Genomic DNA, 16,473 nt, shown 5'->3' with positions numbered 1-16,473 from the left:
TATGCATTTGTCATTTTTATTTAATCTCTTTATTTTTAAAATGTGTATAGGTAGTATTTATAAAGTTTTAGCTTTTAGTTTTGGATCTGTTTTTAGTTTATTCTGTAACGGGGCTGACGAGACGTGAGACGTGTGGATCCATCTGCAGGCTTTATTAAAGAGATGTGGTAAACAGGCAGGGTCAAACAATGGCAAACAGGTATATGGCGGGCAAAAGACAAGAATAGTCCCAGGGCTAGCGTAGGTCACCGATCGGCAGACAGAATCACAGGGGCGAGACGAGAGGGAAAAATCCAGGAATACAGGCAAAGATCAGAAACCGCGGAAACAGGCAAGGCAAGGCAAAACAAGGAAAACACAGAGACTCGGAATGGGGTACGGGCTAAACAATACTCAGCAGAGAAAGGTGGTTAGAGTGGGTGTTATATAGTGAGTGAGGTGATTAGAAACAGCTGTGTGCAATGAGTGCAATCAGTGCAGTGTGCAAATCGTGCAAAGAATGATGGGATATGTAGTCCGGGGTGCTATGCAACAGTTTGTGTTGTGCGAGAGTCAATGTAATGGAAAGGGTGACCTCTGGTGGTGAATAAACGGAAGTCCATGGACAGGATTCGTGACAATAAACATCTTATCATTATCAATGTCAATGGTTTTATTTAGTTTTAAAAAGTTGTGCTGCTTAATTTTTTTTGTGGAAACTGCATAACCATGATTGTAAAACTCTTAACTTTTGATCAATTTAATGCACCCTTACTGAGTAAAACTGTTCAATTATTAAAATAATAATAATAATAATAATAATAATAATAATAATAAATAACATAAAACTTACTGAACCCAAACTTTTATCATTTATTGCACATTTAAAATTTATCATCTGCCTCTAACTAAAAGCAGAAGTAAATCATGGTATGTTGGCGTGTACTTAATTTCATTTCCCAACAACCAAATTGGTTGCTGAGGAAGAGGCTGCAATATATTCATTTTGAAAATGTCTTTGTGATTTTCGTCCACGATCAGCCTGTCAAGTGAGGCTTTCCCAGGTGTGTAAACTAAAGGCTGGTTAAAAGGGATGAGCACATTGATATGTCCTATCCCAACCTGCCTCAATATTATACTTCAATTCAGAAAATTATTTCTTTAACAATCATTATTTTACAAAGTGATACAGTAGAGGTTAATACATTTAACAAATGGAGGGTAGGCTAATTGTTTCAATTGTTCTTAAGGTTTCGAGTTTTATATTGATCTATCAACTTCTTCCAGATCTTAGCAGATGGTGGCATGACTGTCCATGAACAGGCAAGTGACTCATTTAGCTCTTGAACGCCTACTATATCTATAGTACATTCATGCTTTAAGAATGACTGAATCTCGACACCTTGCTCTATCACATTTCAATTTTATCATTGTTAAGAATTCAGTACAAGAAGGCCTTTGTGTGGATCATGCAATAATTACCTTTCTGGCTCAGTGCAGTAGTCTTTTTCTTTTCCATTCAGGCCAGGTTTTTTTAGACAATTTCCAGGCGGCAAAGATAAAAGTGGTTTGGTCTCTGTGGTTAGCGAAGAATGATAATGCAAGTCAGTTTGATCTTTACGAAAAGGCAAAGAAAGTCCTAATACTAGAGGCTATAAATATAACACGGCTTAAGTGCTTTCCAGTGCATCTCCACAGTGTTACAAGAACAGAACATGTTATTTACCCTATCTGGTGTATTCAACGGTTTAAATGCTTGTAAAGACATCACTTTGACTTATTTTGTCTTAGGTAGGTCACATGATTGTTCAATGCTTTATGATCAACTTCATGTCCACAAACATGTATGCTGTGAACGGGTTCACTGCTGTAGGTAAACAAAGTCGATTGTTTTTCAGCCGTCCTCTCTGTCTTGTTTTGATTCCTTTTCGACTGATTTCAAAGCCAAACGTAATGATGGGCATGTGAACCTTGAGGTTTCTATAGCAACCAAAACACGTCTGTTTATCACAGCTGCTCCTAAAATATGAGCTGCTTCATTTTTAATGACTGCACCTCTTCTGTCTAGGAGGGAAAAACACCTGTTACGTGCAGAACTGAACTAAATGATTGTTTTGCGTTTGATTTGATGTACCCTTCCCGTTAATGTTTTTTTATACTGTACGCGAGGGTGATTGCTGTTATCACTGCCCAGATGTAATTAGCAGCGGTCAATGCATGCAATCCTGCCATTGTTTTGCTAACTAGCAGCTGTTCAGTCAGCCTCCTATGAGACTCTGAGGTGCGTTTGCCGCTGTTGCCTCAGGCTATATGTCTACGATCATTAGGTCTGCAGGAAGCTGTTTGTCTCCTTCATTAGCACCAAAGAGAATTAATACCTGTAACCCAGATACTCACTCATTAATATTATGCAAATGATACAAAGCTGTGCAGAGCGCCCCGTACTTATTCACATCACATGTGACCCTGATTACAGCCTGTGTCTACAGATCAATGGAGATGTTTGAAAACGATTATGTGGAATAAGATCCCAATGCCAGGCACAGATTCTTGAGAGATCTTTTATATTACGGTATTACTATGTTATTACTCATATATTACACCTACTATTAAAAAAAATAAAATACATATTTTTTAAAAAGTTTTACAGCAGTATTGTTACCTTTTGTCAACACTGTTCGATATAAATGAGAGCATTTCAAAAAAAAAAAACAGGAAGTCCTCATAGTGTCTTCATTCAAAGTAAGTTCATTCAAACTTATTTCCATGTTTCACCAGCTTTGAGTTCAACAAGGTCACAGAGAGTTTTTCTAATTGGTTGTATATAGGTTAATTATATGTTGTTGTTTTTTATATATAATTTGATCCAATTTTGTTTATATTTTGCATAACACTTTACAATAAGGTCTTTTTAGTTGAAATTAGTTAATACATCAGTTAACAATAACAATAAGTAATATATTTGTTACAATATTTATTGATCTTTGCTAATGTTAGTTTATTGTTCATTGGTAGTTTGTGTCAGCTCCGGTCCATTAAATAATATTGAAACACTTTTAAGTATAAATTTAATGTAATAATGTATTAGTAAATGCTGAAATTAACATTAACTAAGATTAATAAATGCTTTTTAATGGTTAGTCCATGTTAACTTAGGTAATTAACTACGAACCGTAGTGTTACTATATTTTGTGTGTAACAGCCATAATATGTCATCTCCATCATAGAAATTGTATAGAAAATTTTTACTTTTTTTTTTTACATTTTTAGATCATTTATAATAATTGTTAACTACTGTACGTCCTATAGACCAATTTAGAGTAGACGTCACAGTTACGTCACTTGCAGCTGCGCGCGCATAGTGGTAGCAGAAAAACACTGGGAACAAGTGGAGGTAAATGGGTAAAATCCATGGAATAAAAGAAAAAAATATTTTTGTGCCTTTTGATGTCAAGATCGGAATGCAAATAATTTTTATAGAATACTGTCGTCATTTGAAGCTAAACGCAGACGTTTAAATGGACAAACTATGGATGAAAACTGCTATGATTACTCTATTTTTAAAGCATAAATTCGATTTAAACAATAGGTCTAACGTTACATAATATTCACATATGCTGTTCATAGGGGACGTATTGTATTAGCCCTACAGTTACAGAATGAAATATCATTTAAACCTTACTATTAGAAATATTATTTAAACCTTACTATTAACATTTTTACATAACATTTATTTACTTTATCTCACAATTCTGACTTTTTTTTCTCGCAAATGCAAGTTTATATCTCCTAATTCGGACTTTATAACTCGACATAACTCAAATATAGTGAGTTTGTCAAATCTGAGGGAAAAAAAGCCAGAAGAGCCGAGGGGAAAAGAGAGAATGACGAGTTGTTTTTCCTTATTAGAATTGTGAGATATAATCTCGGAATTGCGAGAATAAAGTCATAATTTTGAAATATAAAATCAAATTTACCTTTTTTTATTCCTTTATTCCATGGCTCCATAGACTGCCACTTGAAAACTAATTCTTCACACTAATTTGAGCTGATCATTACAGTGAATAGGAGAACATTTTATTTTGTATTGTCAAGCCGACCGCAGACTAAAACACAGAGAGAGCAATTTGTCATAATTTTAAAAGGAGAAAGAGGTCGAGGGATTTCTCCACCAGAAGCTTTTTATTGAATCACATGATTGCAGATGTGTTACATGCCTTCTGGTTATGTACTTCTGGTCTATAAGTGAGTATATAGCTCTAAAGCAAAGGAAAAATCCAAATGTTTATTGCTTATGGCATTACTGATTATAAGAATGCTAGCTTGATAGTTTTGGAACCAAGAATATCTTGTTACATTTATCTTTCTTTTAAAAGTGATTATTTGAGCCCATGCCTGACTTGAAATGAATATAAATATTTAATGTATTGTAATATAAATATACATATTGACTTTTCGATCATTCACAAAATAATTTTGATTTAGTGTCTTATTAGTGTCTTACTGCCATCTTATTAGCACAGAACATGACAAACGACAAAAATCAAACAATAATGTTAAATTATAGATGAAATATTTTTCATTCTTAATGATCCACAAGAATGCTGACTTTCACAACGACATGAAGTAGCTGTTACAGTTTGGCACCATGTTTACTTAAAATAATCACCTTGTAGGGAAACAAACAGCAGTAGGAACCTCGATGTGAAACATTCATGTGGCTGTGACAGTCATCTAAATGACCTGGTTAAGAGAAAGATCTTGTATTATGATGCGCCCACAGTACACTGTGGAAAATATGAGGAATACGGTTGATTGGCGGCAGCATTAGAAATTAGCGTAATCACATGCAGTATGACCTGAAGGGCCTGAATGGAATCAGAGGTAATGAGCTCCATCCAGAATTTTATTTCCTGTTGTGTGGTTGAGCATTACTTTTATTTTCTGCATGAACTCGGCGAAATTATTTTTCTCTAAATGTCACCTTAACCAAAGGATAATTATTGCATACTTAACATTTAATTTTGCTGGGCATTCGTCTGATTCATAAGTGCCAAGCCGTATTTTTTGTTCTGTGCCTCTGAAGTCCAGTCAACGGGAGGCTCCTACATTCATACGCTTGTATCTGTGTGTGTTTGTGATATGTCAGTAAATAATTTACTTTTCATTTTTTGCTTTCCAATACAACCTTTGAAGTCTGAATAATGAAAATAAACAATATTGCTAAAATAATAAAAAGCTTCATGGAAAAGTCTGTTTCCTAGCAACATGAACATGGACGGCCAAATAAGCTTTGTGCCTATTTGTGTGTGTGTGTGTGTCACACTTGCATTCGTATAAATCACAGAAGTTGTAATAATCCATGCCTCCCATGCAATCACTTTTCAAGTAATAACAGCACAGGAAGGTTTAAAAGCTTTGATTGGAGACGTAAAGCCAAGCACAGACGCAAAGTGTTCATGACTTTTAAACAGCAAGCTTATTGGTTTTCAGCAACACCCAGAGTAAAATATTACAGCTCAGCGGTTACTGTTTATTAGCTTTGTCAGTTATGTCTCAGATGTGAATGAGACATGAGGTAATCTGACAGTGTTGCATTCAACCCTCCATCAAACGTCTTCTCTCATCGTGTCGCTGGTTAGCCTCTGGTCTGCCTGTGCGCGTTCATGTGTTTTGGAGGAGGCGTGGCTTTGGAGAGTGATTTGTTGGGAGGGTGGGATCTTATGCTTTCAAAGCTAGCTTGCTATTGCTAGCCTCTCCGAAATCGCCTACCCTACCTTTTAAATTCCTGAGGAGATACAAAAACAGAAACAAATGGGGCAGTTGTTGATATACAGTAAGAGTATACAGCTACAAAATGAATTCAGATAACAGAGCTCAGATCATTTAGTTTCGAAGGAATTTGACATTCTGAAGTGTTTAAGAGTTTATATCGGAATATCTGACTTTTGATTGCATACTTTGGTGTCTTGGCACAGTTTTGACACTATGAAGCTCTAGAGGAGATGACTAAGGTATTTTCCCAGGAGACAAAATCTGAAAAACAGGCACCTTAAATGAGCTCTATAAGCAATGCTTTTTGAATACCACACATAAAATGTCTTCACTACCTGACAGATATCACTGAATTATATCACTACCTGTCTCTACCTGACAGTACTAGGAAATAGCGAGAGAAGCAGCCTCTGAAACTAGCCAATCAGAAACTGTCTCTGCCTGTCAGTTATTTTGCATGGTTGCCAAGGATTTCTATAATACCTCAGGGAAGTCTGTGATTTGATATCTGCCATCTGTGCTCATGGGACCATAACTTATTTGAACCAATCACCTGAGCCATAAATCTCATGTGACTAATCACTCTGGAGCTGCTCATGACAACATTGATTAGCTGATGGCAACACAAGAACAGGGAAAAAGGCTGCATGCAAAAATTGCATACTGTCTGTGTAGATATTTCTTTTGAAAAAGTGCATACTTAAGAGACCTTTAAAAAAGTATGTTCTATATAGTATGAATGTGTGTAGTATGAATGGAATCCAGATGTACCACATCTGTCATGTTGTCATTGTCATGTCACCTACCAGCATCAGTTGTATCGCTACACTGCTATTCACAAATCCTCTCCTGTGGCCTCATGGGATAATAAAGTATCCATCAGATGTGCACTTCATAATCTTGCCGGGAAGAGTAGGTCTTCCGGGGTCCTTTTGTCTACTGTTTCATGAATGCTGTGAATTCAGACATACTATTTAATCTACTATATAGTATGGAAGTATACGATTTCGGATGCACCCTAAGTATTTCACATGTTTAAGAGCCTTCAAAGGAATCAGAATTGGTAAAACTACTATACTATAATGAATTATTAAATATTATATTGTCTACTATAATACATTTGCAATTTTTTGCAACAGTGCAACAGTCATGATGTGATGTGGCATCTGTTTTAGGAAACTAAATTCAATATATTACATATAATAATAAATACAAAATCTAAAAATATACAGTCAACTCCACCTTCATGCATGCTTTAAAGTTTCAGCTAGGTTACAAAGTGACATATCGATCTTCCATTGGCCACACATGTGATACAAATTCAGAAGGGTTCACCAAACTTTAACTTGATTGTAGTGAAATTCGCTCTTTCACATTTGCATGAGAATGAATGGAAGTCAGCGGAACAAAAAGTGTAGGGTTACCACCCCTTTACAAGGCCAAGATAACCAGCCCAACCCTGATCCTTGGGGTTTGCGGACATGTTTTTGGAGGTTGGGATTTTGGACAGTGAGTGTGTTCTTGAAACGAGCAAAATGGTGGAAGTTAGCAAACCGATAAAATCGTTTACGGCACCTTTGCACGTCTTTTTATGTCATTGCCATCTATGAGAATCAACTGAGACATTAAAGCTATCTCATTTGTGTTTTTTCTTTCTCATGGGTAAGTACAAAATGGTCTAGACAGTCCTAGAATTATCAGACAATGATATAATGTGTGGCCTCGTTGAGAGTATATTAATATAGATGTATGCGGACTCAAAGTGTCATCCCTAATTCATCTCCTGAGGGAATCCCAGGAGCGCTCTGTTGGATATCTGGGGGCGCAGGTATCTAATGCTCACCTGCTGTGATGGTGTTGATAAAGAAATGGTCTGGAGTGCTGTGGGCTGGATAAATAATGAGAGACGGGGGGCTGGAGCTCAACTGAGGGGGTCTGACAGCTGTATGGCCATACTAATGCATTCCCCGCTCATTCCTCCACACTCTGCTGAAGTCAGGCAGGGCAGAGCAGGAGAGATGGGCGATATTCCCGAGGTGCTGCGCTCTGCCAACCAATCCTGCATTGAACGGGCTATCATCACCATGACTACCGGGTCTGGAAAATTAGCAAGTGGCAGGGGTCCAGGAGTTCACCCCGGTTTGTGGGAGATGCACGCTTCCCACCCCCTCCTCGGATCGCCTTGCGATAAGATAAATGAAGTTGGACAGTGTGTAAGAAGAGTCTTGTTTTGACGCAAGACGTGATTGTATACTTGTTGCATTGATGATGTTTGAGCAGTGCGGCAGTGACTAATGAGGACAGAAAACGTCCATCATCTTCTTATCATCATGGAGGTCGTTTCTCGGGGACGCGCTTCAAGCTGTTGATTTTCAGGCGTGTCAGATGGATGGGGAGGCCTGTCACCTCAATCCCCAGTGAGCACAGGCGTTCTATAGATAAACTCGAAACAACAAGGTCCACAACAAGTCCTGATTTCTGCTGTCAGTGTTTCCCACGTTTGTTTGTGTCGCTTGCCTGAGCCACATCTGGTATCTGATCCCGTGTAAAGTAACGGATTACCTGCCTCGCTGAAAAGACCAGCATGAATTTCCATTATGCACCAGTCTCAGGTGCGTTTCCCAAAGGCGTGTAGCTAACTATGATTGCAAGATCCATCGTTTCCAACATAGTTCAACGATTTGGTGTTTCTTGAATCCATAGTTCCAAAGAACGTTTGCAAACAGCATCACAAACTCGTGTGGTTGAAACTACAGCTCTCGACCTGTGGTTAGGAGCATAGTTTCTTGTTAGTATGACGTGGACTTAAATAGATCATGCACTTGAGCAAAATAAGCAACTTAATATGCAGTACAATCTATATCTGTAATTCCATACATTTACAAATTTAATTCTATTACTGGTATTTATTAGGAGAATTAAAGCGCCATTTTTGAGGAGTGTGCATGTGTGTATGAGTCTAGCTAGTTCCACCAGCTTGAAGTCATTAACCATGAGTTCTAACCAACGTGGTTTGAACGATGTGCAGTATTGTTCATACATTTTCTGGAAACAGTTGTGACTAGCTTGTTAGTTTCTCCATCAATGCATCGTACTATGGTAGGTAAGCAGCAGGTAATGTCATCGTTTGGGAAGCACACCACAGATTAGTGCTAGTTTGGTACTGACCAACTAGTGAAACATCAAAACAATGTTTATCAGCTAAATTTATCTAAAGAAGCTGGTTAAGTCATTTGATAATAACAAACCAGCAAAGGTACAACAGTGTTTATCTGTGCATTTTTCTCTTGTAACCAGATCTCATGAAAAAAAAAGTAACTATTTACTTTTTACATTTAGATGCCAATTACATATGAATTTGTACAATATGAATTTTTTTTTTTATATATATATATATATAGAAAATATTAAGCTTGCCCTAACCTAGTCATCAGTGGAGTGTGTGCAGATTATATGAAAACATACAAATAAGATTGTACAAATTCATACAAATTCAAATTCGTCAAAACATAAAATAGTTACAAATTGCGTTTAGAGTGTGTTGAGCTGTTGCAATGACAAAATTATATTTTTATGTATTCAGATAGAACAGAATGTAGGCAGGGATTAAAAGTGCATAAAAACTGATAAAAAGCCTATTTTTTTTCCCAGATTGTAAATATGCCCTATATAATTAATACAATGATTTATTCCTTTTTTATTGCAGCCTTAAAAATAAAGCTAAAAATGAGACACAGAAGAATGTTATCGTGCTCAAAAGGTTTAAAACATTTAGGCTAAATAGACATTTAAAAAAAATGAAAATATGTATTTTATACTATCACAGTTTGGATTTCTTAGACACAATAAATTGAGATACAATGTGACCACTAGAACTTGAAATCACACTATGAGCATTTTCATTCATGATGTTCACATTTTAGTCCTATTAGCTTTATAAACTCACCATTGTGTTGTCATTTTAAGTACATCCATTAAAATGTATAATGTAAAATTAAACTTTTTTATGATGCTCGTTGGATAATCAGTTCAGTGAATATTTCTTTTTATTATTGTTTCTGTCATTATTTGTGGTATTCAGAAGAAGGTGTTCAGCACATCCCTAGTAGCAACTGCTCTTAATTGTTATTGTTATTGTTCATATTAGTGTTCACATAGAATAGAGAAGTATAACTTTACTGTCATTACAAAATATTTTTTTACTTCTCTTAAAATTAAACATTGTCTGAAAGTAAAAGCTTCATGCTAATTTGTCCTGTCGTATGTTAGCACCGCTCTCGGTTTCAGTCTAAATTTGACAGTTTATTACCACTTCTCCATTTATCTATGCTCAAGTAATTACATGTTAACCCAAAACAAGCGTTTGCTGGATTCCTGTCAAAGATCTCTCAATGTTGCTCTTCTTATCTTATTAGTGTGAATAAGCCCCACTCAAGAGGTCCAGATGAGCTTTCAGCATATATGTGATAGTGATTACGGTGAAGCAGGGCAGAGAAAAAAAAATGTCCCAGACTCGGCTGGATGGGAAACTCTTTTTGAAGCCACACTGTGTAATTAAATGTAAACAAGGGTGAAATGTTCCGCAACTGAACTGATCCATCTCTATTTCCAGGGTTGCCAGGGGAAACGGGGATTTCTTTGACCGCATGAATAAAATCCTCCAGAAACAGGATAGTCTGCTGTCTGCTGGCCAAACTGAGGTAACCAAATTCTTCAAAAAGACTGCATCCCTGCTTTTACCAAGGTGTATCCCTGTTACCACATTGTGCTGAAGAATCAGGTCATATTAAAGTAGTTCTTTCTCCTGAGCATTGCTGTGGGATTCAGAAACTCACCCTCCCTCTTCCCATCATATAAAGACAGCGTCAGAGTTAATGTGCTTGAATTAGATGTTTATTGAAGAGCGTTCCTCTCCGACTGTTCTAGCAGTAAATGTTGAAAAGGACAGCAATCAATGCTGCCTGAGTAGACTTTGCCTCCAAGTGGTTCTGGGTGATAAAAACATCATTAACACTTAGAATGGGTAGTACTGTACTATTGAAGCATCCTACAGAAATGTCGTCCTTAAGATCTAATCACGCAATTAATGTATGAAAGTATGCTTTTTCACATTGTTATTGAACAGAGTGATCCAACATTCACCATCTTTGTGGGGAAAATTGTGCAAACCTTGATATATAGAAACATATGTTCTCCTTTATCCCTTAATGCATGAAATAATGTATCACAAAGTTGTAACTTAAAGTATACTTTTTACTTATAAGAATATTGACATTTTATATAGATGTTATGAAGGACTGAAGAAAGGCTGCATGTTCTTAGGCAAATCATTCCTTCTCTTTATGTCATTGAGATTTTGGTGCTGTCTAGCTTGAACAGGTCATGCCACAACATTTCATTCGGCTAAAGGTCAGGACTTGACCATTGGAAAACACAAAATTTCTCTGGTTGCTCCTCTCCGTTATTGATTTACTTGTGTGTTTAGGGTCATTAGCATTGCAATGCACGAAGTCAGGTTTAGTGCCATTCTTCTCATTATAGTCCAGCTGTAAGGAAAAATAAAATGTAATTCCTCCACAATCTTACAGCGACAATGGAAATGATATGAGGAAATGTCATGTAATAATGGTAATAAATGTCAGCTAACCTAATTGACAGGCAAATAATAATACAAGCAAAGAGACTAAATGCAGTGCAGAATGAAATACAATGCCTAGTGTGATTGCATACAAAGCAGACAGAGAAATTCACAAGTGTTAGCCGGCGGTACTACCGTGGAGATGAAGAGTACAATTAGGATTCATTATGCCCACAAAGACTGTGAGCTATCCAGTTCTTAGGCTGTAATTCATGATACTCCCACCACCATATGGCACGTCTGCTATGAGGGTCTGATATCGGAATTCACCATTCTGCTGTGGACAAAAATAACTTTCCCATTTATGTTGTAAAGTTCAAATGTTATCTCTTCACTCTGGTAGATGTGTCTGGACTGGTCTTTAACAAAGATGAAACAGGCAGCACTGTTCTTTTGGCGAGCAGCGAATCCCTCATTAATAACTTCCCACACGCACATCTCTGGTTCAGTGTTTTCCTTACAGTGGATTCATGAGCTCTTGACAGCGGTCAGTGCTAGAGTTATTGCTAGCAAATTGATGGCTGTTTTCCTGGGATTTTATGATCAAGTGACTGTTGCTGAAATTTTAATTGAATTGGCCACACCCACAGGAAGTTGAATTGGAATTACAGGATGTGTAATTTACTGAATCACAATAGAGTGTAAGCTCCTGGAAGTAAAAATCCCATTCATTTTCTCCTATGCGGAATTGATTTTAATTACTTATATATCTTTAAAAACAAACTGACTGTAAGCTACACATTTTAATTGATGGTGTATACATTATTTCACCGTTTTTTTTTTTATAACTGTGTTTAACAGGAGATTTACAGTTGTTTCTCCACCAGAAATCTCCACCGAATCAAAGTGGGAAAATTGCGCTAAATGGATCTTTTTCACATATCCGGGTTTCTCAGCAGCAGAAATCGTAGTTGGGTAAAATTCTATAGCAGTGAATGGAAGACTGCATCAAATATATTTTTTTGCATTCCCATTTGCTTAAATAGCAAAAGAAAAACTCTACGATAGTGTTTTCACGACTTTCAAAAAAAAAAAAAAAAAAAAAGAGAGACTGAAAACGGCTGTCAGAAGAGAGAACAATGTCAAATTTACTGTCACTCTCATAGACGCATTAGAAACACCCTCGTATTAGTGTTAACTATTTTTTTTGTAATTTGATGCAAAAGTAATACAAAGTATAGTGTTATAAATGTACATACATTTTTAAAAACAAAATGAAAATATAAACAAATTTGGAGGATTTGCAATGCTGATCACAGCCTTGTGAAAAAGGTCCATTAAAAACTCTAAATACTTATATATGCATATTTATATATGTTTATATGTGCATATTTTACAATAAGCTTAAACTATGTAGTAACTTTATCCATCCATTTTTCTTGTACAGTCTTGTACTTTGTGTCCAATTTTACTTTTTTGCTTCAAATCAAAGTTTGTGATGTTGTGATTCACCTCATAGCTGGTTGGTTTGGCTCATGGCTTATAACTTTTTAACAAAGACTTCCCTTTGGGAAAAAAACTTCCAGAAACAAGGCTGCTGAAAAAGTGGAACATTCAACAGGCATGGCATTCTGGGAAATTAAGTGTTCTTCCGCACTTGTCAATAAATGTGTTAAATATACACAAGTATATATAAATGAAGTACAACTATATTTACTGTAAGTGAAGGTACATTTGAATTGTAATTCTGCATCCTGTTTGCTATTTCGATTCAAATTCAGTATTTAATTCAAATGGAATGGATTTTTTTTTTAAATCTTGAATTAATTATGAATAGCAGACAAACCTAGTACAGTGAGGCTATTCGTTAATAAACATTTGATACCGAATGAGTGCTTTATTCATGGACCATGGTACTTATGGTAACTATTACAAGGTGCTATAAAGAATACAGTGGTACTACTATTGGTAGTAATCCTTGGTAGGAAAACCTCTTTATCTGAGTTTTATTTTCTATTCTTTGTTTCAAATTCTCCCTGAAATAGCTGAGTGTGAAGACATTGATTAGAACATTTGACTCAAATCACTTCTCTCTGAGAACTGATTGTGTTATAACTAAAAAGTAAATGACATTCATCGGCAAAAGTGGGAGTTTATCGCTGTGCCATTGTCAAGATCCCCTTAATCTATTAGCCCAGCTCAAATGAAAATGAGCTCATATTTTGGATCAAATTATCCATTTCTTATAAAGGATAATTCTGAGGGGCTCAAACTCTCCTCTTGCCAGCTCATTGCTCTCAGCCAGTGAAGCCCTTGAATCTACACAGTTAGAGAGATGCTTTGAGCTCATTGTTAAACACAATTAATGATCTCCCCACTCTTCATTGATCACCTCACCTGTCATCTTTGTTTCTATTGGTTCTCCATCCTCATGCATTTACAGGAGGAGAGCAGCTGTGCTCCTCCACCCCCGGAATGCAAAGACCAGGCTTTTGTTCCTGAGAGATCCACCAGGGATGAGGTGAGTCTACTGGTCATCCTTTAAAAAGCAGCAGTGATTCAGATAGCATGATTCCTTCTTGTGGTACATTGCAGTTTTTCTCTTAAGGTTACACAATTTTGAAATAAATCATTCTGTTTTAGCTGGATTTGTTGTATGAGGAGGCGATCTACACCGTGGTCAATCGCGTTGGGGTGCCGTCGCCAGAATATGTTACCAACGAAGGGGACATTTTCAATTACCTGCAGAAGGTGCAACTTTGTTGTTTTCTCAATAAATTGCATAGTACATGTTTCAAACACTCCCGCATCCCTCCATAACCACACAAATATCACAATGCGTATTGTGCCTCTGGCGCTTCAAATCCACCAAGACCTAAATAAATATCATGCTCTGATTTTTTTCTAAATAGAAATGAAATACAAAGTAATACTTTTTTTTAAATCTTTTGTTTTCAAAGTTCTTGCATTGTTGAAAAAAAAAGCTAGTCTTTGAAGGAATTGTGGGGGAACGGAGAGTTGAGCTTAGGTGGTGGTGGGGGGTTTGTTTACTTTGACTTGGTTTTATGAGTTGGAGCAGATGCTCTTGTCTCAGGCATGATTAAACATCAAAGCTCTTGCCCAATGTGGATTGATGTTTGGTGCTTTTATTACACCCATGAAACCCCTGTCACTCCAGAGGAGCCTGATTCCATTCTGAGACCTCTAACACCGAGGTGCAGCAGGTCTTACGTTTGAAGTGTCTCATCTATAATGTTTTTTCTTCAAAAAAAAAAAAGATTTTTGCCTTAACCGCTGACATAACCGTGATTAATTTAATTTATGCATTTAACAGACGCTTTTATCCAAAGCGACTTACAGTGCATTCAGGCTATACATTTTTTATCAGTATGTGTGTTCCCTGGGAATTGAACCCACAACCTTTTGCGCTGCTAACACAATGCTCTACCACTGAGCCACAGGAACACCAAGCAGATTACCATCACTGCTTCAAAAGGCAAAGACCCTTTTCTCAATACTCAAGAATTATATAATTTTTTTAAAGAGTTAAAATGAGAACAAAGACATATACGAGTAGTTAAACAGTTTTCTGTAGCAGTTTTTGAAAGTTGAGAACTTGAGATGGAAACTAAGAGCCAGAGCTTCTGAATCAAGTTGCACGCATAAATAATTATTTGACACTTCACTTGGACTCCAAATTAGAGACCCATGAACCACATAAGGGGCTTTCGCACCGCATGTTTTCATAATTCCTATAACTATTGGTGGAAGTACCTGCTTTTTAGCGTGTTCGCACCGCAAGAAATGGGAACGATTTTAGTTATAGGAAAGCCTTTTGTGGGGACTACATTAGCTACTATTTCAGTGTAGGGTCTAACCCATTTACTTTTGCATTTAATCATTTAGCAGACACTTTTATCCAAAGCGACTTTCAAATGAGGGTAATAGAAGTAATCAAAACAATATATAAGTGGTGTGACAAGTTCTGGTTAGTCTAATGCAGTACACATAGCAAGGTTTTTTTTTTTAATAAAAATAATAAAAATTAGATAGAAAATATATAGAATAGATAGAGTTAATGTTAGAGGGCCAAGTTATTATTAGTTTTTATAATAATTAAAAAGAAAACAAGTAGAAAACAGCAATGATCAGGTGAATTTCACAGACCACACTTACAACTCCAAGGTTCCTGGCTGTCCTGGAAGGTGTTATGGTTGATGCGCTTAGCTGGATGGAGAAATTGTGATGAAGTGTTGGGTTCGCTGAAACCACAAGCCGTTCTGTCTTGGCAAGGTTGAGTTTAAGGTGATGGTTCTTCATCCAGCAAGAAATATCTGTTAGACATGCTGAGATGTGAGCAGCTATCGTCGGATCATCAGAAAGGAATGAGAGGTAGAGTTGCGTGTCATCAGCATAGCAGTGATATGAATTATGACTATGAATATGATATGAATAGCAGTGTCTGAATGACATAACCTAGTGATGCCATGTAGATAGAGAAGAGAAGTGGTCCAAGAACTGAGCCCTGAGGCACCCCAGTAGCTAGATGTTGGAACTTGGACACCTCACCGCTCCAAGATACCTTGAAGGACCTATCTGAGAGGTAAGACTATTCGAACCACTGGAGTGCAGTTCCTGGGATGCACTTTGCCATGAGGGTTGACAGGAGTATTTGGTGGTTAACCATGTCAAAAGCTGTGGACTGATCCAGCAAGGTAAGTATTGAAGATTTGGAAGCTGCTCTTAAGGCTTCAAGAACAGAGAGCAGGGCAGTCTCGGTTGACTGTCCACTTTTGAAGCCAGACTGGTTGCTCTCCAGAAGGTTGTTCTGTGTGAGAAAGGTCGAGACTTGGTTGAACACAACTCTTTCAACTGTTTTTGCACTGAAAGGAAGAAGGGATACCATCTGTAGTTTTCTAAAAGTGCTTATAAATCACTCATTATGCTATATTTATCACATTATTTATGAATAATTTTCACAATATTAAATAAAAACTGAAGAAAATTTGCACTGTTTATCACAATAGTGTGCTTTAATGCTTAATCAGGGAGTTTGTTTTGAAAGACTTTTATTTTGTACAAAATGGCACAAAGTCACACTTGTGGTGTTCCCGGTCAAAAATGACCCGGCCTCAAAAAAA

The 16,473-nt window shown here is 36.8% G+C and overlaps 1 protein-coding gene across 1 annotated transcript in view; it reads left to right on the top strand.

Moving 5' to 3' along the window:
• The window catches only part of LOC107674731 (BAI1-associated protein 3-like), a 53,579-nt gene that overhangs the window by 18,753 nt on the left and 18,353 nt on the right, over positions 1-16,473 (top strand). Inside the window, exons 3-5 of the mRNA XM_016468824.1 lie at positions 10,367-10,454; positions 13,776-13,853; positions 13,976-14,083. Of these exons, the coding sequence (XP_016324310.1) occupies positions 10,367-10,454; positions 13,776-13,853; positions 13,976-14,083 (274 nt within the window). The remainder of the gene's footprint in view (positions 1-10,366; positions 10,455-13,775; positions 13,854-13,975; positions 14,084-16,473) is intronic.

Source organism: Sinocyclocheilus anshuiensis, unplaced genomic scaffold, assembly GCF_001515605.1.
Source record: "Sinocyclocheilus anshuiensis isolate Anshui unplaced genomic scaffold, SAMN03320099.WGS_v1.1 scaffold152, whole genome shotgun sequence".
Taxonomy (NCBI): Eukaryota; Metazoa; Chordata; class Actinopteri; order Cypriniformes; family Cyprinidae; genus Sinocyclocheilus; species Sinocyclocheilus anshuiensis.
The sequence above is the reverse complement of the archived record's forward strand: the minus strand, read 5'-3'. Positions and strand labels throughout refer to the sequence as shown.